A 24,882-nucleotide genomic window follows, 5' to 3' on the forward strand; every position below is an offset into this window, starting at 1 on the left:
AAGGCCGGGAATGCCTCGACATAAAGAGCAGATTGAATCTCTGAATGAATGACGGATGATGCTAGAGAACAGTCGATACGAATATCGTTGGCTAAGCAAAACACAAGATGCTTCAGAGTTCTCTTTTAACGCTTGGTCTTGGGCCAATCCTGGCTGTTGCTGTGGAGCAGTTTTCGGTGCCAAACGTGGAAGCCATCTTTGAGACATCACCGAAGCCATTTGAGATCCACGTTGATCGGCAATTCATTGAGGAGACTCGGTTGCGTGTGGAAAATACCAGGTCACCAGTCTTCCTGAACGCGATAGGTGACGGACCAAGTGCCGAGAACTTTACCACCATTCGGGACTTCTGGGCCAATGAGTATAGCTGGAACGACACCGAGGCAGCTATCAATTCAAAGTAAGTGCTTAGTTGCAGCCTAGATAACCGAGATACTGATAGTCCTGCCAGGCTGGAGCAGTACACGACCATTGTCCAGCCGGTCATCGATAACGCAACTTATCAAGTCCCGCTGCATTTTGTCCATCACCGGTCGGACCGTGCCGATGCCATCCCACTACTCTTTATCCACGGCTGGCCAGGTTCTTTCCTCGAAGTCAGCCACATCATTGCCAACCTGACACATCCGCCCAACGCATCTGTGCCGGCGTTTCATGTCGTCGCCCCTTCCATCCCCGGCTTCGGCTTCTCCCCCGCGCCACAAAAAGACGGCTTCGGTCCGGTCGAAGCTGGCCACTCGTTCAACGCGCTCATGGCACAGCTCGGGTATCCGAAGTACGTTATCCAGGGTGGCGACTTCGGTGGCGTCATCCTGCGTTACCAGTCCCACTTGTTCCCGGACAGTGTCGTCTCTGCGCTCAGCAACTTCTGGATCATCCAGCCCAGCGAAAATGACCTGCGCCTACTCGCCGAGGGCCAGTCGACGCCGGACGAGGTCGCCTACATCAAGATTCTCGAGACTTACATCAATCAAGCCTCTGGTTACCGTGTGATACAGTCCACAGAGCCTCTGACGCTGGCCTACGGTATGACCGACTCGCCGCTCGGCAACGCCCTATGGATGTACTCCCTGATGAACAAGATCATCGACCCGGCCATCATGAGTTGGACACCCAAAGAGATCATTACCTGGTCACTCATGTACTACATCCAAGGCCCTTATGGAGGCATGCGGTTCTACAAGGAGGTATCTCGGGATGGTGGCTTCGCCACGTTCGACTTCGGCACGCTGCCGCTCGTTGAGGTGCCCGTCGCAATCAGCCAGTTTCCCTACGACATTACGTACCGGATGCCTCTGGAGTGGGCACAGCGGGGAGGAAATGTCAAAAAGAGGGTTGTTAATGACCACGGCGGCCACTTTGCTGCCTACGAGGTGCCCGGTCGTCTGCTGAATGATATTTGGTCGTGGTTTGGGGATAAGGAAGCCTCCGGGGTCAAGGCCTTTGGGATCTAACATCTCAAAAGCTCAACCGCAACAGGTTACAGAAGGACATTAGTATTATGTCCCCTCCGCTCGAAGCTATGTTTTACGCAAGTTTCAGCTCCAATATTCTCTTCTACGGCATCTTTTGGCCTGGGAGCCGTGTCTAGGCTTGCACAGGGTTGTTTCTAAGCAACATTGAACCTGTTCTTGTCACCCTCTTTCTCCTTCTTGTGAGCTTTAATTTAGCACATCACATAATGCTCTTTTGATTGGGGAATTAAAGCTGCTGTGTACCGCAAGATCTTTTTCAAATTTTGACGAGTTATCATTCGTACGGGAGCTCTCTACGAACCAGAGGACTGACTTGATGCGTCGGTGGGATAGAAGTATAGGGCTAGGAAGACCCCATGAGTGACATACCTCCTATAGTCGTGGCTGGGCATAAGTAGGCACACGTTCCCCCGTATCGATGTGGCTATGATAGGGCCGCTATAGCCTCGCAAGTCCCTCTCAATACTCTTGAGCTACACTGTTGATGCACCATCAGGCAACTCGCGAAACATATTACTCAGGCGTAATAGTACTAGCAGTACTCATAGAAGTCCTATGTTCGACTCTCTCATCTTGGCGTATACTCAGGATACTGCCCTTTCATCCCCATACACCAAGTCCCGACCAGGCATGCACTCCTCATAACCACACTCGAAATCAAGAACATGCTCCGCAACTGCAGCCATTTTGCCCAGACCGGCGGTCTCCCGCCCCAAGGCTGGTACATCCACGGCCAAGTTACCGGGATGTAGCCGTGGTAGACAAAGAGGTCGTGCGAGGCAAAGATGGCCAGCAGCTGGATCCGAAGCGTGAGAGGCAAAAGCCAGGCGTGCCACGCCGGTCTCAAGATGGCAAAGAGTGCCTTCAACCACCATGGTGTAGACTCTAGCCGGGGGAATTTATCAGCATCCAGGACGGCGCTGCAGATGTTGCGCCACAGGACTGGATTGGCGACAAGATCGACGGTGAGCGGCGTCTCTTTGGCGTGTCGGGACCGGTCCCACTGGACCCGCTGGCCTGGGGAAAAGTTGACAATCATGCCCTTGGACCCGAATTTGTCGTAGTTGCTGGAGATGCCCTCGGCGACGAAGACGTGGAGGGAACCGTCAACACAGCTGAGTCGCTCACAGCCCGGGCCCGCCCGAGTGTCTGGCCTCGAATCCGGACTTTCGGAAGGGTGCCAGTGTAGGGGCATCTTCCAGTTTCCAGAGGGATGTATGGTGATGCGAATGGTCTCATTGTGAGGCGTTGGCTCTGACGAGGCGAAGGTGAACACGACCGCGTCCGGGAAGGGGAGGCTGAATGACGCCCAGTCCCTGGTATCGGTGCGATGCATGGCGAAAACCTGAGAAGAGGCTCTTTGAGACTGATAGTGAGCTATGCTGATGATACTCGGAGATTTAGAGGATTGTCCGATGTTGCAATTGCGGAGTGTTGAATGCTTTCTGAAAGCTCGGTGGAAGGCAAAGGTTCAGGGCGTTGGGTTAAGATGATGTTTCAGGCGCTTGTTGCTTATTTTTATTCTGGTGGCCACACGTCTCGGTACCCATGTCTCGCCCCCTCGGGGATTCGGGGATTTTGGAGGCGTGCCACGGGGGCGCAAGGCGTTGGGTGCGTATATGCAGCCCAACACCAGACCTCACACCAAGTCCTTCATTCTCACTCAAATTACAGGGGGCGGCAAGCTGACTGGAGCAATGCCTCTCTGCCAAGAGATCCTCCATAGGTAGTCATCGAAAGAACCGTCGTCACACTCTACCTAGGTAGCTTGTGCGCCCCCATCGAGAAAGCTTTACACCCAATTATAGACAACTGCTTACGACTCCATAGGGGGGAACCGTGATACGCGCGCAATGACAGTCCCGGCCAACAGCACCGAAAGTAAGCGGGCCAGAGGTGGGATGACCTCACACCGTGATATCTCGATCATTATTGGCCATCCGGGATGTTCTTGCGGCGTGGTCACAGTCGAGACGACAGAGAATTATGTGCAGGTCGCGATTTGAAACACTTGGTCCGTAAGTGTACCCTTTGGTGGCTGTAGGACGAAGGTGCCCGGCCGAGATGAGAGGCCCTGACGTAAATGCAGCTGTGGTCAAGGCTATGGCAGTGCAAATCCTGCGGCACAGCAACTGAACTGGAAATACCCAACACCACCCTTCCGGAGTCTCACAAATTGTGGCTCAAGATATGTCGGGAAGTTAAAGGAGGATGGTGAACGAGAAGGGCAGAAGGGAACGGAACAGTCTCCCTTGCCATGACTTGCACTCGGTATATATATGACCATCGGAACCAACAGCTTGAGAATGTTCTGGATCGTCTTGTGCTTTCAACTGGTATCTACTCTTACTCTGCCACACGCACATTGTATATTAAATTCATGCTCTTGATTGTGGCGTCATACAATATGGCAGAGTTCAAGAGAATCGGTCTATTGCTTTCGGTCGCCTCTTTGGCCTTGTCCATGCCCGCGGACTCGTCAAGCTCCACAGCGGCTCGTCTCGCGATCAGGGAAGATCCTGTGTATCCGTGGGTTGCCATTGGAGATTCCTTTTCCGCGGGGCCTGGGGCGGGTAAACCGTTTGGAGACGAGATTAGCGGAGACTGTTTTCGCAATGATGGCTCGTACCCTGCCCAGTTAAACAAAGACTTCCCCTATCCGAACAACGGAATGCAGTTCCTTTCGTGTACCGGTGCCGTAACCTCCGACATGATCGCGACACAGATACCCAACATGGACAAAGATCAACAAGTCATCACCGTCTCCATTGGCGGCAACGACGTAGGCTTTGGAAAGATTCTCAAGGCCTGCGTATTCAAGCCCGGCGGTCCCTTCTCAGACGACTGTGATGAGACGATCAACAGCGTGCGCAAATGGCTCGACGACAACAAGCTCCGGGATGTCTTGAAGAAGGGATACGATGCCATTATCGAGAGACTTGACCGGGGGAACAAGCGTACCATTTTCGTTCAGCTTTACCCCGGTTTCTTCGGTGAAGGCCCAGGCACAGAGTGGTGCAATTCCCAGAGTATGGGAATCATACCCGGGTACAAGCCTCTTCTGACCAACGAGCTCCGCCACACGCTTAACCGGCTGGCTGAATATGTCAGGGACGAGATCAAGCAGTTCCTTGAAAGGTACAACGGTGGCCTACGTTGGGACCAGCCCCGAATTTTCTACATGGATGACTTCGATCTTGACACATACGAGACGCACCGCTTTTGCGAAAAGGGTCGAGAGACCTTGGACGACCCAGACATCTGGTTCTTCACCATTGGAGGCAATGACTCCCCCCAGACGATGACGGCTCAGGATGTGCTTAGCAAGTACGACCCCGGGAAGTGCACCCAGGACGCCAAATACCAGACTGACTTCGCGTACGGCTGGTACTGTGACACGGCCCGGTACGTCGCCTCCCTGTCCGATAGCGACAAAGGAAACTTCCGTACCTACGCGCCTGAGTCAGTCACCAAAGCGTTTCACCCCAAGACAGCGGCGTTCACGTCCATCAAGAACAAGCACAAGGAGGCCATCCAGCGCCTGGCGTGGCCGCGTGAGGTCTCGCACGACCTCGGGAACCTGCAGTGCCAACCGCCCGGCCGGAAGCAGGATGACCCGGAGTTCTTCGCCACCCGGGAGGACATTATTAAGGCTTCGGAGATGTTTTGCGACTCGATGCACTCGAGCGGTGTGAAACCCGGACTCATTGAGGGCGTGTACAACAAGATGATCGTGTCCGCTTCTTGGAACGATGCGGCGAAGGACTGCCCAACGCTCGACGTAACCTCTAATGGGTTTGTCGATATGTGCAACTCAAGATTGCTCCGCCCTATTGATGCATGTGAGTTTTATTTATCCATTCTTGCCAACCCCAGCTGTCAATGAATTGGCCATGCCACCTCCTTTATGGCTACATACATTCACTGAAGAGGCGCTGACTATTCTGTTGCAGGCGACCTGGAGAAGCGAGCTAACTTGTGGAAGCAAGGTGGCGGGTTCTATCGTGACTGTATTACCTGGTACATTGGCAGGCAGCCGTATGACAAGAAGCCTTCCGTCTCCGCCGCCAATGCGACAAGAGTGTGATAAGGTTCGGTCGTTGGTTGTCGACTTGCGTCAGTCTTTCTTTGGTGTAAAACATTATATTTCTGGATGGGGTTGGACTGCAATGTAAATGTTCTTGTTTTATGTATGTATCTCGTCAGTGGCGACAAAGTTGTGAGATGACTTCTATCTGGAATGCATCCTTGTGCTCTTTAGGGTACGGCTTCCTTGATAGCGTTGAGATCATGTACCGGGTACGCAGTGTGTCAAATTGACAGAAGCATGGAGCCTCCGGCTTGGTTCCGGATATACCAGGCTTGGACAATCTTGGAAAGCGTACAGGTCCCCCTCATATGACTTGTCACTTTATCATATATTCGCTTGAATAGCATGGAAGTGAGGTTGGTTTCTATTTTCAGAATTCTCGTACACTCTATCTATTATTAACCTTCTATTGATTAGCCCCTGGGTCCAAGGTTCTTCATGAGGCCACGAAACAAGTAGGCCTTCAAATTAGAACCGTTACGATTTATCCAACCACGGCCGCTCCCAGGACTCATTAGACAACAAACCAATCAAAAGCTCTCGTCGGTTGCGTTCCAAGACATATTCCCAGCTTCTCCCCACCCCATGGTCATAGTAGCCCATACATCATGAAAGAGAGGAAGGCTATTCGGCTCTTCAATACCGTTCGATGACTCCGACAAATATTGATGATGCATGCTAATCAGCTCAGGATCAAGCTGTTCCAGAGATGTTCTCAAATTACCGCTCATCATGATAGGACACCCAAATATTCCGCTCAGGCCCGCAGCCGGCGGCGGCGCCCCTAGCGAAGCCAACCGGCGTTCATACTTGGTCTTCATGACGCCGAGCACAGCGCGGTCCGCTGACAGAATGTCATTCGAGCGAGCCACGCTGGAAAGGTCTATGTTGCCACCCTGTGAGACCTTGTCTAGGAACTGGTCCAGCTGGAGCTGGGAGCGGGCCCATGCCGAGTCAAATTCGGGACACTGCGAGAGCGGGAAGGAGAAGCGGAACGACAGAGTCATAACGACGATGAATCGGGTCCAGTCGTTGATAGTGAAGTTGAGGAACGCCGAGTCGTCCATGCCGATAACGTAGTCAAGCAGAGCCCGCAGCTTCGTCGTGGCGCTGCAGATTTTGGCGACTGGAGGGGGAAAGGGAGTGACCTTGGCAGATAGGGAAGTCTGCGCCACGGGGAGGGCGATGATACTTCCGCAGTCGAGGAAGATATCGACGAACATCGCCTGCAGACGTATAGCTTCTGATGAACTGCGTGAGTGTCTCTTCTGAGGATGTATGATGCGCTGCTTCAGCTAACATACCATTATCTGCAACAGCGGTGGGGATGCTGCCCATCACCTGTTGGTATTGTTGCTCGAGGCCGACCAGTATCAGACGGCTGTTCTGTACAGTCTGCAAGCCTCTGTCATTGATGGCCTGGGCAGCATTGGCGAAAAGCAGAGACAGACGCGTCAGAGCCGCGAGGATGTTATCCCCGTCAACACGAGCGTTGTGTTGGAGTGTGTCGATTGCTGTGTTTGCCCACTCGGGCACACGTGTACTCAGACTCTTGCCTCCTTTCCACACCACAATGTAGCTAAGGGGAGTCAAGAGGTAAGCATCAACTGCATTGTTCGACCGTGTGGAGGTTGCTACTCACGTGGATACAAGGTAGACAAATGCCAGATAGGCCCGGATCTTGTCGAGCTCATCGTCTGTCGCCTCCTGATCCCAAGAGCCGGAAAGCGTACGGAAGTCTTCGTCGAGGCGGAGGTCCTGCACTACATCCGCCGCAATCCGCAAGAAATGCACGAGCCGCCCAGATTTTGGTCGTAGGTGAAATGGATACCTTGGCCCGGCTGTCAGCTGATTCCCTGTGGCATCCACTTCACAACCGACCTACCATGCGCAGTATATCAGGATGCCCTGCAGCAGCTCGAGACTCCTCTCTCCACCAGAGACATATTTGAGGCCCAAAGCTTTTCGAAACTCATCGTCGTACAGCGCGTGTTTTTGGACAGCCCTCGAGCCCGACGTCACTGTCAAGATGGAGAGCAAAATGAAGGGCTTGGTAGCAGCGAGTTGCGAGACGGAAACATCTTCCGGTAAGGTTACAAACGGCAAGTAATCGGCTAAAGAGTTAAAGGTGACGAGAAGAGCTTCGGCAGAGGCCCTATTGAACAAGGGCTGGCGCCATATGTCGGTGATGGAATGTGCTTGGTTTGACGTGGTGGAAGGACTTGACAAGCTGATTGTTTGACTCGGCGTTTGCGATCCGTCAAAGAGGTCCTCGTCGACAAGCACAGAGTCAAACGTCTGCTCATGCATCTCACGCAGTGTCTCAAAGTTGTCGTCGAGATCAGACTGGACTGGCACGGAGTAGTCGATACTAAAGTCGCTCAACTGGCCGAATGACTGCGGCGAAGGGTTGCTTTCCTCCACCCTGCATCAACAGTTTCAGCTGTCAGAGATGACTGTGTCCTTTGTGTAATAAGACGATGATGATCTTACCCCCATTTCCGTTCCCATCGTCGCGGTCGGGGTCTGGTTCGAGCGATACACTCCCTCTTCAGAGCAAGACATCTGAGAGAGAGAACGAGACGGTAAGTATGACGTGTAGAGAAGTGCCACAGCAAATGTTGGTTTTTGATGCAATTTACTTTTTGCACACCCCCGGCTGCTCACTGGGTTGGCACTTGGTCCTGGCTGCCCTGCAATGCTCGCACGCGGTGGGGTTTCGCTTGGCTTCACGGTCTAGTCCCTTTGCCTTGACATTCATGGTCGGTGGGCGGCTGGGCGGGTGGGCGTGCCAACAAGCCACTTGTCGGTTGCTAAGGGCTCGCGGTCTGATCAGAGAGGAGGACAAGACCGTAGGTACGTATGTAGGAAGACGCGACCTTGACACGGGTCTCAAACGCAGGTGTCAATCGGTTGCGGTTAGAGAGGGGGAAAAAAGACAGATAGGTTCGGTCGCCGGAAGATGGGCGGAATATTTGCGGTCTGACGTCGCTTGGATTGGTCATTATTGTTGCTTACGAATTCCGGTGCAACTGAGACCCCATCCTCGGGCGGGGCTTGGCCTTGATATCCGGGACCCACACGGATGTAGATTTCGGGGGCGAGGCCCGAGTCAGTTGCGGGATGCGACACTCGAACATGCCATCGACTTTGTCCCTCAATGCCATCTTTTGTTGCTTGCGCTTTGGGCCACGATAAAGCTGAGGATGAATGTGCGAGGCCAACCCAAATGGGGAACGCTTGCTAGATGACGATTCAGAGCTGTTGCCTCTCAGGTGTGGACAGTTGCGCCCATGGCAGACTGGCCATGACGGTTGGGAAGACATAGCCGACCAGCATGGCGAATGGCAGGGTCAAGAGCTGGCAAGCGTCTTAGGTCAGAATCTCTACTATTTGAGCGGCCGACATCAAGCTTGAGGCATCGACCTGAGACATGGGCGGTGTGCCCAAAGACAGCGCCCAGTAGAGCGGCTTGATGACGCCCCAGGGTATGGACTGGTAAACCAAGCCCCAGATAGAAAAACTGCAAAGATGGTCAGCGCCAAAAGACCACTCACTCGATAGTCCACAGAAGCTTCCACTCCCAACGACACGACCCTCCGGCGATTACCCTTCCTAATCCCCTCAACCATCACCAGAGTGTGCAGAGCCAAGCATTGGCCAGCCATGTACACGATAAACACCTGCAGCGTGGGTCTCTCACAGGTCATGGTCGCGAGGGGTCAGAACATGGATAGCAGGCCCCAAAGCCACTCGCCGAGCGCGCGCAGGCCGGTGTATGTTCGGGGGATCGGGGCCTCGGCATACCCGTAGAGGCGGCCCGACGCCCGTTGAGGAGCAGGTACCCGTTCCGATAAGCTAAGCCCATTATGCTATCGCCCGCAAAGGCGGCCAGCACGACGAAGCCTGCCATGATGAGACTATGGCTGCGTCTGTTCGGCAGCGCCATGATCGAAGAAGCTGGATAGTGGCGATGTGACTTGATTACACGAGGGATTAGGATATCGCACGCTTTTCACAGATGCGGATGAAGGGTTTCCGAAGGATGAGAAAGGGGCTGATATTCGGCTTGAGGAAGGCTGTTTTAAGATATCAGTAGAGTCGGGCCACAACATGAGTGCGAGGGCTCAGATCCTCCGTGGCTCCGTGATGCGCTGTCTTCGCGGACACGCTCGACATGGAGGACTTCAGTTGAAGGACTGGCCATTATTGTTGCACTTAGGCTACCTAATGAACCAAAGGGTTCCTTCCTGCTTACCCTTATGGATATCACGCAACGCCATGAATGAGGCTGTGGGCAGCAGAACTGTAGCCCCCGACTCCATGTGAATCTATAGACACATACGATTCAGGGATTGAGGATGATATTTTGATTTACTCCAGGCTTCAGCCCTTTAGGGGTACCTGTAATTAATCATCAAGCTGTTTGGATCTTGGCACCGACATCACCCATCGCCACGAATTCTCCTGCCAGTGCCATGGTACCTAACCACATGCTCACTCAAGCCCGTTGCATCCTCTCCTCATCGGACACGTCCTCCCGATGCAGCGTAGCAGCAACCTTGCTCGACAGATACTTGTCCGTGTCCGGCGCCCACCAGCTCAGGCAGATCGCCAGCCCGCTAAACGCCAGAGTACTCAGATACACCGTCCTGTACGCGTCCGCATTCGCCACCTTGTATGCCGCCACACCCGCAGCCACGATTCCATCGGTGATACCGGGGACCTTGCTCATGGCGCCTGCCACGCCACCCGTCAGCGCGGCAAGGAAATCGGGCACGCTGGACGCGGGGAGACCAGCCGAGACCAGCGCGGCGGGAACTTCCTCGGCGACGGTGGTGGTGAGGCGGTTTGTGAGGGTGGTAGTATAAATTGCAACCATTACAGAGCAGATTCCGGAACGAATCGATCCTGCGAGCCCCCCGGCGATGCCGATCTCTTTTTGGTCTCGGACGCAGATGGTCGAGTTTGCGATGCAGATGGTCTCGTTCCAGCCGACGAAGAAGACACCGACGGTGATCATGGCCAGGGCAGTATTGAAGTTGTAAGGAGTGGAGACGGCAGTACCTTTTAGGGCAGCACATTAGGCTCGGCTCTCCATCCGGGAGCAGGGCGAAAGAGAGACTTACAAGCCAAGAAGATGCCACCAAGTAGCATGACGCCCATGACCTGGAACCTGTTGTGCTTCAGTCGTGCGGCCAGGGTGCCGCCAGTGACCTGGCCGGCGATGACGGCGAGCCCGATGACGTCGGCGATCCCCCCTAGGCGAGCCGAGTTGCCGTTGTCATAAAGGACTGCCGCTTGCATCGGCCCTGTGCCATCTCATCATTAGTATATATGTCAAATACCAAAAGGCTCTGGCTATCCACTCACAGACGATAGCAAAGGCATAGTAGACACCGGCGCCCAAACCCATAAGCACGACAGCAACAACCCACTCCCTGTTGCGAAACAGGTGCATCGGCACCAGTGGCTCCTTGAGTGGTGCGTAAATCTCCCACAGCACGAAGATAGCCAACACAACCCCTCCCACGACGATGGCAGAGATGGTCGCCGCACTCTTCCAGGGGTACACGGCACCGCCCCAGCTCAGGCCCATGAGGAACATTATCAAGCCGCCCGCGTACAAGAACGTTCCGACATAGTCAAAATGCATGATCCAGTACGTCTTGGTGCGCGAGTCACCTCGGTGCTTCTTATCGAAGGAAGGGGGAAAGTAGAACAGGACCCAGCAGATGAGGGCGACGACGTTGACAGCCGTGAGGAGGTAGTAAATGCCGCGCCAGCCGACAGACGAGTTGACGAAGGCATAGGCGATGGAAGGAGCAACGCCCGAGCCGGGTATGCAGAAGATGTAGACGGCGGCGGAGCCGAGGTAGCGGTAGCGGATAGGGACGATTTCACTTGTATCAATTAAGAGTCAGCGCAAAAGGTCCATTTTCCTCTAAGACGAATTAGAGTGTCGACTTACCCCATGACATAGTGGAACGAGAGCTGCGTTGCACTGGATATGCCCAGAAGCGCGGAGCCCCCAATGAGCGTGGTCACAGACTTGGCCGTAGCGCAGACGATGCAGCCGACGACACTGAGACACGCGCTGCCGATCCACCAGTACCGGCGGCCGAAGATGTCAGACAAGCGGCCGACGGGTGCGATACACACGGCAAGCGTGCAGTTGTACACGTTGGCAATCCACACGTAGCGCGGATCCGGGCCCAGGTCCGCGTTGATTTGGCCGAGGATGGGAGCAGCATAGCCCTATATCACACGCAAAGAGCAGGGTGTTAGAGAGGAAGAAACAACCGGCTGACAAGATACATATTGGAAAGGGAAGTGAGAAATGCTTACAAAGGCGGCAACAGTGGCCCAGAGACCCATGCCAATGGCAAACATGGAGCCCAGGAAGAAACGGCTCTTGAAGTAACCCGGTGGCAGGTCATCGGCGTCAGCCTCGAACCCGGTGATACCACCCGCGGTCTCGCTGGTCTGTACGTGTTCAAGATGGTTATTCTTGCTCTCCACGTCCGAGACGGCGGGAGCCTCCTGGTGTGCAACCGAATGCTTGGGCTCCGCCATGATGACTCGAGAGAGTGTGTGTAGGATATGGAGGCCGGCTACAAGGGTTGTATCGGTTACAAGCAATGCAGCATGTGCTGATCTTCGGGAATCTGAGAGCCTTCAGCAAGGACAGCGGGATGGCAATTACATATATGCAGCCCGATGGACAACGAGAGCCGGGTCCCTGAAAACGGTCCAGACCCTTGCACTTAGGAAGAGCCGGAAGAGACAGCCTGGCATGGCCCGTGTGGGTGAGGCGGGGATCAGCTGAAGATCTGATGCCGGGCAGATGGATGCGTGGCAGTCCCTTGGCGATCTGTGCCACGTTCTTGACTCCATATGTCTGAAAACCCCCCTGCAGAAGGCAGATTTCGCCAAGTTTACTCACTGATTCATATGTGTCTGTTGGCAAGACACCAATGACTCGGCCAGTAAGGGTTGCCTTCCCAGTCCATAGTGACCAAATCCTGGGCATAAAGCCACACTCCGCACCAAACATATGTTATCATTTCTGTTGGTCTCGCTTAGTCTAGACTCGGTTCTGGGCAAAGCTGGGGCAAAAGCTGGGGTTGGTGTAAAATGGAGAGTGCGGGGACATTTCCGGTTTAGTTGAACGGGTGGTGTTTTCCGGATCCCGGGTTTCGTGAGGCGGCAGTTGATAATACCCGCTGTTTTGGACTTCGCCAAGACTCAGTAGACTATGAGTTCATTGAGGATGACGAGAATGATGGGGGCATTTTCCAGGAAGTAATGGACTGTCTACAACGTTAGTTGGTCCCGATCACCGCCGGGGCGAGTTGGGCTCTCCAATTTCACTACGAGACTGGAGTACAGGTCCATATACAGTACCGCTCCCGGCCAGGCTGGTAGGTCCAGAAGATCATCTGTGGTTAGCCAGATCGTTCTAGCACTTCGCCACCTCAGAAGGAAATCCAGCATGCATGATGTCGAAAGCAATACCGACATCAGCATGGCCCTAAAGGCGATAACATGACCATGATACTGGCTAGTCTTTTAACGCGAATTGATAAAACTCTTACCAAGGGACTTTGACATTTATAAGCCTAATTACTGTAACACCAGAGCATTCGACATATCCCATGAAAAGAAAGAGTGCGCACACTGGCGACAAGCGTATTCACAGCGACTGTCCTTTCTCAAAGTTTGGATAGCCTGCATCTGCCTCCTCATTCAAGGCTTCAAGAAATGTCCGGACGCCTCCGAGATACACCAGACACTCACGCGTCTTGCCCGGAATGTTATCTCCCATGTACCACTAGAGGCAAGTCATTAGTCATATCGAACTGGGTGCTTATGTTCAAGATGTTTTGACTTACCGACTTGGCTGTGGGGAAGAGGGATGCATCAGCAAGATCATGGATCTTCTCAACCCATTTCTCCTCAGCATCAGCTTTGGGCTCGATACGTCGGAAATTATTGGACTTCATGGCATTCAACGTTCGGATTGTGAAGTTGCCTTGATACTCGGCGCACGTCGGACCGTTACAGAACGCCGTCGGGGCCTGGGGCCCGTACGTGATAAACATGTTGGGGAAACCCACGACCGTCATGCCCAGGTACGTCTTTACGCCAGACTTCCACTTATCCTTCAGGCTTTGGCCTGACACCCCACGAATATCAATCTGCGTCAGGCCACCCGTCATGGAGTCGAACCCCGTGGCACACACCACGTAGTCCAGGTCCCAGTGTTTCTCGGTGGTGTTGATGCCAGTCTCGTCGACGTTGACGATAGGCGTGGTCTTGACGTCCACTAAAGACACGTTAGGCTGGTTGAAAATCTCGTAGAAGCCATTCTCTAGCGAAACGCGCTTGCAACCAAAGCTATGGGGCTGGATATCGGGGGCGAGGATCTCCTGGAGCTTGAGGTCTCGGATGCGCGCGCGGACCTTGGCCTTCCAAAAATCATAAGCCTCTTTGTTAGCGTCCGCATTGAAGAGCATGTCATTGTACGTGGCCAGCCAGAAGTGGAAGTCTCCCTTATCCCAGAGCTCTTGATATGTCTTCCGTCGTTGCTCCGGGGTGTCGTCGAAAGTCGCACGGTCGAGGAAGTCAAAGAAGAATCCACCATATGTTACCTGTCGTCTGTCAAACAACCCCGAGTATTGCTCCTTGGGTCGCGCCTGCTCCCCTCCCTGGTACTCGACTTGAGCCATGGGGAGACACAGGTTAGGCGTGCGCTGAAATAGTACGAGGTCGCTAGCAATCTTGCTCAATTCCTGCGCCAGTTGGATTCCCGTCGCCCCTGTGCCAATGACGGCTATCTTCTTTCCTCGCAAGTCTGGCTCCTCATGTGGCCAGTACGACGGGTGCAACCAGTTAGAGAACTTGCCGATGTCCTCCCAGTCAGGGGTGTATCTCTTCGCCGCGAAACCCGTGTTGAGCAAGAAGAACTGGGCGCGATACTGCTTGCCACATTTGCTGACAATTGTCCACTTACACGTCTCTTCGTCCCAGGTGGCTCCAGCAATAAAGACTCCGAACTCGGCATCCTTGCGCAGATCCCACTTATCCGCCACATAGGCAAAGTACTCCCGAATCTCTGCACTGCCGGGGAAGCGCTGGGACCACTGCCAGCCCTTCCAGAGAGACTCGTCAGAAAACTCGTATTGGGGGATGTCACTGTCCACTCTGGCGCCGGGGTAGCGGTTCCAGTACCACACGCCACCGAAGTCTCCCCCGAAGTCGACAAGTTTGACATTATAGCCTTCATCTCGAAGATGCTTGAGTTGATAGACGCCACCGAAGCCGGCTCCCACAATGAGCGCGTCAAGTTCGACAGTATTTGGCGGGGAAGCTGGTGAGCTCATGATGAAGGGCTGGAAGGTGGATGAGGGGAGGAGCACAGTCCAAGGGACACATAGAGCTAGGGATGTGGAACGCTACTCACGCGGCGAACGCGAATTATATGTGCATTCGGTCTCACTCTAAGGGTTCATACGACTTTGGGGTTGGACGATGAGCTACATTATGTGGTGAAACCCCAGGGACATGTGATGTCAATGCAAAATGCCGTAGAACGCCCTCGTTGATCCCTTCGGCAGCACAAGCTGTGTAGGGATCCCTGGCGAACGGGTTCTCCGATGCGGGTCACATTACAGGCTGAGGGAGTTTGTCTACGATGACTGCATTTGACTCAGGATGAGGCCTTGCGTAACCCAAAGGCTGATTTAGGGGCTAACAAAAGGCGCAGCCAAGAGAGGAGAAAGTGTTACATGTACCACGCCGGGAGCAGTCCATTGGAACACAATCTCCAGGGTCGGAAGCTACTTCAATGAATGGCTTATTGCGTGACCTAGTGCGGGATGTTGTGGCGCTTGACCTTGTCCATGGACGTTAGAGCATGATCTTGGTCGTATAGATGCACTATATCCCAATGTTGACAACTGCAACTAACTCAATGTGAAGTCCAGAAGATCGATATCTAATTCTTAGATCTTCGTCATAGCTAGAGCTTATGCTGATCCATGGCTCAAAGTAAGCACATAAATGACCACTACGTAGGGTCAGGTCAATCGGATTTCCGTCTCCTCGCCCTTTCAGCTAAATATCCATAAAATTACGTATCGCGAGAGAGCTCATATGTGTACTGGGCAAGCAATTAAGGCATGGTTTCATTTGTCACCAAATAATCAACCTAACCACGGCCAGGAGAATATGGTTCCAAGCCTCAGATGCTTGAGCAGGTATCACGATCGCAGATGAAGTTTGAAGATTCGTGAAAGTATGACATTGCTTCCAAGAAAAGACTTTATTCGAGCGTTATATTAACGCTCCATAGACACCGGTTGTTCTGGGGCCGGCTTGCTTGAAGCTCTACTCCAAGTGAAAACGTGGCTTCCGCGTACCTACTGACCCCTCGGGCCCTCTCCTAAGATCATCGCACTCGACTTTCTTGCCCACCCACAGCTTTTCACAGCCCTAACTTTTGAAAATCGTCGGAGACATCCCGAACAAGGTGGCTTGGCCTGAGGTTGTTCTCAAACTGTTGGACAAGATCGTCCTGGAGGTTGTAGAGATATTCTAGATCACTGTTAGTTCAATAAGGTTGGGCTTCTTGCAGTCATCGGACCCATCACCTTCACTCTCCAGACCACTCCTCATAGAGATATCATAGTCGTCATCTTCGTCGCCCCTTTCTTCCGGGTGGAGCTGGTATGTAATGTATCGGCGCAGCTGGAGAGCGAGTTCCTTGCCAGCTTTTTTCACGGGTTGCTCGGGGTCCGGGTTTTCGGGATCGACCTGGAAATCAAACAACTCCAACGCGCTCTTGAGTTGATTATCCGCGAGTTCAAGCATCTCTCTCACATGCTCGCAAGGGTTCAACGCGGTGGCTGAGCAGCCTGGTGTATGGGGACAAGCAAGCCGACCGGGCTGATAGAAAAACCCGCTCAACTTCGTGAGTATGGCAGCTTTGCCGCAGTGGGTAAGGTCCTCTTCGTTCAAGAGCTTGAATAGCAGCATGTGACCGTACATTTCGGACCTGACTTTTTCAGGGGCCCCCATGGGCTCGTCTTTGACCCATTTGTAGAGGTAAGAGGCCTCAGGACACATTAGTCAGATGAGGACCTCTCAATGGCTTAGGAGGAATTACCTTGGTGTATTGACTGAGAACAAAATCGGCGATCTCCTCGGCGGTCGAACCACGATCTGTGTAGTCAAGGGCAATCTGGTCGAGGGTTTCTCGTTGCATCGCTGCTGACCACTGGCTTGCAGTAGGGCCATCCCCATATAGAAGCCTTACCAGGAAATTTGGATCCATTTCGCCAGTCTATTGCGTCTTTGACAATGGTAGAGAGTAATAGAATCGAAATCCCGGGTGTGGCCGTCCTGTATACCTCCATGGCTGGATCTTGTCCGTCTTTTATGCTCAGCCCTGCAGCCAGTGACCAATAAGGGAAGCTGCTTGTCACTGAACTATGGCACTTATACCTTCGTATGTGCGAACAAATCGCCATACTAAGTGAAATACATGAGTACGGATGTTTGGACCACCTGCGTAACCTAGACAAACGTGATGCACAACAGGCGAGTCTTGACTTCATGGCTACGTATAAATTGGATGCAGTCGCCTGAACTTATGACAGCATATAATAGTTGGTCCCATTTAATGGAGGGAGTAGTTATTCGTCATGTGGTACTGAGAATGCTATAAAAGGATAAAGAAAGACCTCCTGCGAGATGGTGATCTGGGCACCAGAGGGAGGAAGCAGTGTACGCTATTCAAAGGTCAGGACAAGGGAGGGACTCTCGAAGGAGCGTCAAACTGCCTGGATAACATGATCAGGGGACTGTCATCCGAGCAGACGAACAACGGCTAACCTTGGAGTACCAGATGCCGCATGAATCAATGACTGTTGGGGGTTTGAGGATAAGCATCAAGGTAGCTCGAGGTCCCCCATTCCTCGCCCAGCCCAATTACGTCATGGACCCAATTCGTCCGTCATCTAGGCTCCTCGACCACATGCACGCTCATTCACTTACCTTCGTCATCATTCGAAATAGCATTCATCCTGCCTTCGTTGCTCTACCTACGCGAACAATTCAGTAGTCTCTCATAGATGACTTTCGACAGACACCAGTTTTGCAAACGCATCTCTACACGCTATGTCTTCCAACAGCAACAGCAACCAGCCTCAGGAGCAGCCAGGCCTCGTCGCCGGCCACGCGCAGTATGTCAAGGGCGCCGTCGAGGTATGTAGTTCAATCAAGATGCAAGATAAGACTGTACCGTCTCATCACACCCTACGTGATGGCTGACACTGCATTATTCCAGAGCACGATTGGATCGGCAATCTCCTCCCATGCGTGGAAGGGCTCCGGTGAGCAGGACAAGGCCCAGGCGGTTGCCGCGATGAAGGCCGCCGGCGAGAAGAGAGACCCCGCTACGCAAGGGTATGGCAAGACGGAGGAGCTGATGGGCCGAGCCGTTGGGTGCGAGGGCATGCAGAATGAGGGCGCCAGAAGTGCCAAGAAGGATTAGTTCTCGAGTCCGCGAGTCTAGAGACGTGAGGGTTAAAGAACCCAGACGTTGAGTCTATGTACTGTGCAGCAAAGTCCTCTAAGAATGAATACCAGGATGAACACTCGTGCCCACGGCCTTGTTGCGACTTATCTCTTTCTTCTACTAAGCCGCTATGTCAAATGTCCCCTTGATAACAGTCGATCTGATGCTGCCATTATGATATATGGGTGATACTACTCAGAGCAAAGACACATGGGTGTCTGGGTATAGGAGAGCCATTAAGATCTCTGTATAGACATTCAAAGCTTTTCTGATCAAGGGTGTGACCTTTCCCATGCATGCGCAGGAACAGAGGTCCGATGATTTCTCTGCAGGCTATTTTTGAGACCTGCGGGGTTGTCAATTTCTCAAGGAATACTTGGTATGATAGTATGATAGCCTTTCTTTGTGTCTGGTCTTCCTGCTCTTCCTCGCACGCCAACAATGGTTCTCAAGTTGAGGCATTTGCAATCCTGAGTCATAAGTTGGGTTAATTGGGTCACCGATGATACGTCTTGGACGACTTACCATGTCGCAATGTAGAGATACCTTCAGGTGCCAGTCGACCTCATGGAACACAATGTAATCTGGAGGTGCGGACTTCAAGCAATCAGGCTGCAGTGGGTTCAAGACATGCCGGAGAATGGCAAGAATTAAATAGACAGGTTAATCTTCTCCATATTCACACACTCGAGGATTGACGAAATAAGACTAGGCTGGGATACATGGTAATAGACTTGGAATTAGTCCCAGTCGAGAATGCACGTACAATCAAGAACTTTGCGCGTACAGCCACACACCACAATAAACGGGGATTGAAGCAACACGTCGCCAAGTCCGCGAAAGCATATGCAACACTGTCCCACGTCGAGGGGCTCCGGAGTTCTCATTGACATGTACATAGTATCATTACAGATATACACTATATATGGTATAACAGCCCAGCGGAGGTATATATGTATTCACAAGAACCGAATATGAACTTTGCCTTTCCACACCATCATTATATCAAACAAAGGGGACAGCGCTTCCAAAAAAAAAAAAAAAATTTCAACACCCATTCGCCTTATACTTTACCCGCTTTACAGCAGGGCAAAGGCGGCACCGGCGGCGACAACACCGACCAGGGCCTGGCTGACAACGCGAACGGCACCAGCGGCGACAGGGACGCAGGTGGGGCAAGGCTTCTCAGGGTAGCCGGCGCCAGTGCCCGAGGGGTGGGGAGCGCTGGGGACGGTGGTGACGGGGTAGCCCTGAGTGGGCTGGCCGACAGGGTAGCTGGCAGGCGGCTGCTGAACAGGGTAGCTCTTGCTGGGCTGCTCGGCAGGGTAGCTCTGGCTGGGCTGCTGGACGGGGTAGCTCTGGCTGGGCTTCTGGACGGGGTAGCTGGTCTCACCGCCGTTGCCGGGCTTGGTCACCTCCTTGGTGGGCTGGGACTGGGCCGGGCTGGTGACGGGGGCGGGCTGGGTGGGGTAGCCAGTGGAAGGCTTGCCGGCCGGGGTGGTCTCGCAGATGGTGACGGTGGGGACTGGGGTGGGCTTGCCCGTGGGCGGGACGAAGGTGCCGGTCGTGGGGACGGGGCAGGTGGTCAGCGTCACAGTGGTGTGAGCGGTGACCGGGGTGGGCACGCCCTGGTCGGCCGAGGTGGTGCTGGCGGGGCAGGTGAAGATGGTCGAGATGGTGGTGCTGGTGATGATCTTCTGAGTGTGCTCGGCCGGGCAGTTGACGACAGAGGCGGCGCAGGAGGTGATGGTGTAGGTCTTGGTGGTGTGGATGGTCGACGTGATCATGTCGCCAGCACCGCCGGTGGAGGTGGGGTACAGGCCTGTCTGGTTGGCGTTGGTCGGGGCGCGGGTGATGGTCGGGTAGCCGGAACCACCAGTCGCCGTAGCAGTAGCAGTAGCCTTGTTACCGCCAGTGGCCGTAGCAGTACCCTTATCACCGCCAGTGGCCGTAGCGCTCGCAGTGCCCTTGCTGCCGCCGTGGTTGCCGTGGCCGTTGCCAGGGCCGTTGTTACCAGGGCCGTTGTTGCCGGGGCCGTTGTTGCCGGGGCCAGAGCCAATAGGGGGAGGCAGAGGAATGTGGCCGCCACCAGGAGGCAGGCAGATGGTGGCAACGGGGGCAGCAGCCAGGGTGACGGAGGCAGTGGGAGCCAGGGTGAGAGCCAGGATGTCAACATCGACGTTGATGTCAAGGGCAATACCGACGTTGAGGTCGAAAGCCTCGACGACGGAGAGAGCGCACTCGGGGGTGTTGATGAGGGTGGTGGTGTAGTCGAACAGGGAGACCCAGATGGCAAGGTCAGCACCAGCACCAATGTCAAGGCCGAGCAGGTCGAGGCCTGCGCCGATGCCGAGCTCGGCACGCAGGCGGAGACCGATGTCGAGCTCGACAGCAGCAGACAGATCGACCTCAGCACCGACGGCGATGGGCAGCGGGTTAGCGACCAGGCCGTCGAGCATGTGGCGGCCGATCTTGTGGGTCAGCAGGTTGATCTCGATGAACGAGCCCTCGGGGAAGGAGACGTAGAAACCGGCCTCGAGGTCGACGGCAGCAGAGACACCGAGAACCAAGTCGAGAGCGAAAGCAGCACCGATGTCGACCTCGAGCAGGCCGGGGACGGCGATCTTGAGCTTCTCGGAGCTGACGAGCTCAATGGACTGGAAGACGCCAGCGGTAGCGGCAACATCGACCTCGACGTAGGCCTTGACGCCACCGAGCAGAACCTTGATGGTGGGGGCCAGGAGGAAGTCGGCACCAAGCTCGATAGCAATGTCACCGGCGATGGCAGCCTTGGGCAGGCTGAGGCCGAGGTTGACATTGGCGTCAACGTCGATCAGACCGGAGAACAGCGTCTCGTGGTCCCAGTGCTTGTTGACGGGGAAGCTGATGGGAGCCAGGCTGCGGCCGGCAACCTCGGCCTCGATGGGGATGGCAATATCGACGGGCACCTCGGGGGAGAGGATCTTCGACGGGGCGGCCTGGCAGACACCCGCCAGGGCAGCCCCGACGAGGGGGAGGTATTGCATAAGCATTGTTGTGGTTGTTTGTAGACTCGAAAAGAATGGCTGGAGCTAAATAATACTCCGGAAAAGAACGACTGAAGCACAAACAACAACACGAACCAGGACGAAAGAGCGACTGGTGGTTAGAAGGTGATGGAGGGAAGGAAAAGAAAGAGACTCTTGCTCTGGCGACAGAACTCGCCTTTTGAGCACCTCTGCAACCCATGTGAGTCTGCTCATCTTGGCACCGTTCAGGAGGTTTGCCACTCCTGCGACTCCTGCCTGGTCCACGCATCTGCCAGTCCTGGTAGAGGTGGAACGGTCTTCGTGGGATTTTCATCCTGCGGTGTTGATCTCTATCTCCAGCCCTGCGGGCCCTGCGTGGTCAGCAGGGGTTCCGTACGGTTGGAGAAGGTTGCGGTCTCGTCCGCAGCCAATGCCGGCTAACTGCTGGATGTGGACCGGTCCTCCCTTTGGCTCTTTGGATGCCGAGGTGGACGCTCGTCTCCACCGTCAGTCGGACCAATCTCGATCTCCCATCGCCTTCGAGCCACATGAAAGGGATTAGGTTTCCCTCATGCCAAGCTTAATTTTAGGAGGCCGCGAATAGGGCTGCTGCGGGAGTTGTGAGAGCCCCATCCTCAAACGGGCGCCGCACGCTGTCAGTGGTCTGGTGGATGCTGTTGGACGCAGGAACAAAGGCGCCACGAATGGCCAAATGCCCCCTGACAAGGATCCGTCGGATTGAGATCCCCATGTGCTGGACCAAGACGGTTTAGCCTTCCCCATAAAAGACCAGCACAGCCTGCAACCCTGTCCTCAGTGATCTCGTGAGAGGTGCCGGCCGCCCGCAGACGAGATCAGAATGGAGCAGGCACTCATGCTGGTTGAAATTGTCCTCGAGCGATACGATAGCTTCCAATTTCGAAGAAAGAGGACAATTTGCAAGAAAGAGCCGCTCAGCCAGGTGATGAAGCCACACGCTATCCACCACGCCACAGACCCGTTCCCGTCGCCAGTTTGCTTGTCTGAAGTAAGCCGCCGATCAGATACCGAAAGCAATTGTGGGCTTACCGGGGTCCCTGGTCTCGCTGTCCACATCACGCTATTCGTGAAGGGAGGTGAGGGAGGCTGGAAGAAGGAAAAACACACACGAACTCCTTCTCCTTGCTTTCCCAAGTCGGTGAGAAGGTGCGAGAGAGGCAGTTTGCGATGCAGATCTTTACGCGTAAAACTCAAACCCGAAGGGACCGAGCGTCGTCACGATGGCTGACTGTCAGCATGCATGCGTTTCTTTGAAAAGACGGAAATTATGCTCCTGCTCTGGCTCCTTCGCAGCAAGGGATTGGGATATCAGGACATCTCAAAATGCAGAGTTTTTGGAACTCGATGCGACGAGCCGTACAGACGATTTCCTGACAGGTCTGCGATGCTTGGATTGAAACAGTGACAGCCCGGGCATCCGATAACGGCGCGAATGCACTGTTAATGACACGATTTGCCAAGACGTGAATATACACAGCTGCGTTCGCATTGTCAAGTAGTCCCCGAACGATATCGCACGTCAACATCAGGATTGAACCGCAGTATGGATGCCGAAATTGATCCAGCGTTTGGTGTGAGGAGTCTCACTCGCAGGATTCCGTAGCATCCGCCAGGATTCAGCAACAGGAAGTTATTCTGCCGTAGCTTAGAATCTGCAATTACACACTCAGGCCACCTCCTTGTCTTGGCTGTCTGTCATTACCCCCCATGCCCTCATGTTGCCTTTGCTGTCCACGTTGACGGGCTTAAGAAGTAAAGCGGCAAAGATTTGCATCATTGCAATATTGAGGTATTATTCATCATGAAAGAATGTCCACGCCCTATGAAGCCAAAATATGTACAAGAAGTATAACCTGCACCAAGCGGCCTACCGCCTTCAAGAATCATACACGACGCCGTCCTTGGGCGTCTTCCCCTCCAGCAAGAACTTGTCGATGGCCTTGCTCGTCTCGCCAAACAGCCCGTAGCTCGTGTGGCCCGACCCGTCGCGGAACAGGCTCACCGATGTCGGCAGCTGCTCCCGTAGGCCGAGCGCCCACGCGATGCTAGTCTCGGGGTCGTGGAAGGCGTTCACCACGAGCATCGGCGATGCCTTCTTGGTCTTCTTGACATCAAGCCGCGCGGGCGGGTTCGTCATCTTGGCCGGCCAGCCCGCGCAGCCAGCCTCGATCTCAAACGACTGCGACACACCGCGCGTGTGCGGCGCGAGAGCCCGGGCCGCGATGATGCGCCGCGCCAGGAAGCCCGCCGAGTCGGCGCGCGGCCAGTCCTGGCACTCGACGGCGCGCTCCGAGAAGAAGAAGTCGGTCTTGGCCGTCGGCACCGAGGCGGCGAGGGCCGTGCCGTTGTTGTCGTCGACGGCTAGCTTGAGGATCTGGGACAGCATCGCCCAGCTCTGCGCGCTCGAGGCCGTGGCGTTGACACGCGTGAGCAGCGGCTGCACGTTGCGCAGGATGTCGTAGCTCGTGACGTCCGCGCGACAGCCCTTCGTCGGGTCGGCCTTGCACTCGGGCGCCGGCAGGGGCTCGCGCTCGGCCCGGTCGACGAGGTCGTCGAAGATGGTCGGCAGGTCTCGGCCGTGGAAGGCGCACTCAGACGTTGTGTTGCACCAGTCGAAGAACTGGTTAAGGGTGCTCTCGTAGGTCACGGCCTCGGTCAGGAACATGGTGTGGCTGTCGCCCGAGTGGTCAAGGGCGCCGTCCAGCACCATGCGGCCCGTGTGCTCGGGGAAGCGCTCGGCGTACTGGGCGCCGATCTGGGTACCGTAGGAGAAGCCGAGGTAGTCAAACTTCTTCTCGCCCAGCGCTCTCCTGATCAGGTCCAGGTCTTGCACGACCGAGATGGTGTCGACGAAGCCGAGGGCCGGCCCGCTCAGGTTGGCGCAACTCTCGCCGAACTCCTTGTTGCGCCTCACGAGCTCCTGGAAGCCGGCCTCGTCGCTGACATAGTAATTCGTGCGGTTCTGCTGCGTGGCTGGATCGCACTGGATGGGCGTGCTGAGACCGATGCCACGCGGGTCAGGCCCGATGAGGTCGTACCGCTGGCGCACCTCGTAGCTCACCACCGCGTCCCTGATCCCTTTCTGTTCACGCTGCGCCTGCAGCGCAATTGGCCTCGTGCCGGAGCCGCCGGGTCCTCCGGGGTTGAGAAACAGACTGCCCAGACGGTCGGTGCCGTTCGCCTTGAGACGGTACACAGCCAGGTTGATGGTAGGCCCGCTCCGCAACCTGTAGTCCATCGGCACAGCGATCTGGCCGCATTCAACAGGCTTCGGGACGTCAGAAGGGCACGGGATCCATTCAATCGCGGACGAATTGCTCTTGGAATCTGTAGCAGTCGGTAGACCTGCCGCCACGGTGGCGAGGCCGAGGATGGCTTGAAGCTTCTGTCTGATCATCATGAGGGGAGCAATGGACTGTACCAGGACTGGTTGTTGATGGTGGAGGGGGAGGTCGCCGAAAAGGTGACAACTGACTCGAGGCGGCGAGGTGCGAGTTCTTATATCTCTGGTTGATCTTGACTGCACCTTTCACATTCCAAGACCTGAATAAGATTCCCCCACTTTAGGGTGTGATCCGTCCCCGCTCCGTGAGCCTGGGCGATCACAGCCGGTGTAGGGCTGCGGCGCGCCCGCATGATGACGATTTAGCTGGTGATCTGCGCGGGTGGTGACCAAGACATTGTGGC

The 24,882-nt window shown here is 54.8% G+C and overlaps 10 protein-coding genes across 10 annotated transcripts; 3 read left to right on the forward strand and 7 right to left on the reverse strand.

Moving 5' to 3' along the window:
* Positions 1–107: 107 nt before the first annotated feature.
* On the forward strand, positions 108–1,454 carry E0L32_001629 (uncharacterized protein; the record flags this gene model as incomplete). Its single annotated transcript, XM_031135729.1, has 2 exons — positions 108–400; positions 452–1,454. 2 exons carry the CDS (start codon positions 108–110, stop codon positions 1,452–1,454), a joined length of 1,296 nt encoding a protein of 431 aa, XP_030990880.1.
* A 538-nt stretch (positions 1,455–1,992) lies between these two features.
* E0L32_001630 (uncharacterized protein) lies at positions 1,993–2,811 on the reverse strand (the record flags this gene model as incomplete). The annotated part of the gene is made up of 2 exons (XM_031135730.1): positions 1,993–2,007; positions 2,218–2,811. The coding sequence occupies 2 exons, from the start codon at positions 2,809–2,811 to the stop codon at positions 1,993–1,995; spliced, it is 609 nt and encodes a 202-aa protein (XP_030990881.1).
* A 1,071-nt stretch (positions 2,812–3,882) lies between these two features.
* E0L32_001631 (uncharacterized protein) lies at positions 3,883–5,562 on the forward strand (the record flags this gene model as incomplete). The annotated part of the gene is made up of 2 exons (XM_031135731.1): positions 3,883–5,317; positions 5,429–5,562. 2 exons carry the CDS (start codon positions 3,883–3,885, stop codon positions 5,560–5,562), a joined length of 1,569 nt encoding a protein of 522 aa, XP_030990882.1.
* Positions 5,563–6,095: 533 nt separating this feature from the next.
* E0L32_001632 (uncharacterized protein) lies at positions 6,096–8,326 on the reverse strand (the record flags this gene model as incomplete). The annotated part of the gene is made up of 5 exons (XM_031135732.1): positions 6,096–6,808; positions 6,870–7,144; positions 7,208–7,396; positions 7,451–7,990; positions 8,274–8,326. 5 exons carry the CDS (start codon positions 8,324–8,326, stop codon positions 6,096–6,098), a joined length of 1,770 nt encoding a protein of 589 aa, XP_030990883.1.
* Positions 8,327–10,066: 1,740 nt separating this feature from the next.
* E0L32_001633 (uncharacterized protein) lies at positions 10,067–12,141 on the reverse strand (the record flags this gene model as incomplete). The annotated part of the gene is made up of 5 exons (XM_031135734.1): positions 10,067–10,632; positions 10,695–10,877; positions 10,939–11,468; positions 11,537–11,823; positions 11,914–12,141. The coding sequence occupies 5 exons, from the start codon at positions 12,139–12,141 to the stop codon at positions 10,067–10,069; spliced, it is 1,794 nt and encodes a 597-aa protein (XP_030990884.1).
* A 1,120-nt stretch (positions 12,142–13,261) lies between these two features.
* On the reverse strand, positions 13,262–14,951 carry E0L32_001634 (uncharacterized protein; the record flags this gene model as incomplete). The annotated part of the gene is made up of 2 exons (XM_031135735.1): positions 13,262–13,399; positions 13,461–14,951. 2 exons carry the CDS (start codon positions 14,949–14,951, stop codon positions 13,262–13,264), a joined length of 1,629 nt encoding a protein of 542 aa, XP_030990885.1.
* A 1,213-nt stretch (positions 14,952–16,164) lies between these two features.
* E0L32_001635 (uncharacterized protein) lies at positions 16,165–16,903 on the reverse strand (the record flags this gene model as incomplete). Its single annotated transcript, XM_031135736.1, has 2 exons — positions 16,165–16,683; positions 16,736–16,903. 2 exons carry the CDS (start codon positions 16,901–16,903, stop codon positions 16,165–16,167), a joined length of 687 nt encoding a protein of 228 aa, XP_030990886.1.
* Positions 16,904–17,748: 845 nt separating this feature from the next.
* On the forward strand, positions 17,749–18,124 carry E0L32_001636 (uncharacterized protein; the record flags this gene model as incomplete). Its single annotated transcript, XM_031135737.1, has 2 exons — positions 17,749–17,835; positions 17,918–18,124. The coding sequence occupies 2 exons, from the start codon at positions 17,749–17,751 to the stop codon at positions 18,122–18,124; spliced, it is 294 nt and encodes a 97-aa protein (XP_030990887.1).
* A 1,103-nt stretch (positions 18,125–19,227) lies between these two features.
* On the reverse strand, positions 19,228–21,180 carry E0L32_001637 (uncharacterized protein; the record flags this gene model as incomplete). The annotated part of the gene is made up of 1 exon (XM_031135738.1): positions 19,228–21,180. The coding sequence occupies one exon, from the start codon at positions 21,178–21,180 to the stop codon at positions 19,228–19,230; it is 1,953 nt and encodes a 650-aa protein (XP_030990888.1).
* A 1,891-nt stretch (positions 21,181–23,071) lies between these two features.
* On the reverse strand, positions 23,072–24,592 carry E0L32_001638 (uncharacterized protein; the record flags this gene model as incomplete). Its single annotated transcript, XM_031135739.1, has 1 exon — positions 23,072–24,592. The coding sequence occupies one exon, from the start codon at positions 24,590–24,592 to the stop codon at positions 23,072–23,074; it is 1,521 nt and encodes a 506-aa protein (XP_030990889.1).
* Between the last annotated feature and the right edge of the window lie 290 nt (positions 24,593–24,882).

This window comes from Thyridium curvatum, assembly GCF_004353045.1.
Source record: "Thyridium curvatum strain D216 chromosome Unknown NODE_6_length_784332_cov_80.453264, whole genome shotgun sequence".
NCBI classification, from domain to species: Eukaryota; Fungi; Ascomycota; class Sordariomycetes; order Thyridiales; family Thyridiaceae; genus Thyridium; species Thyridium curvatum.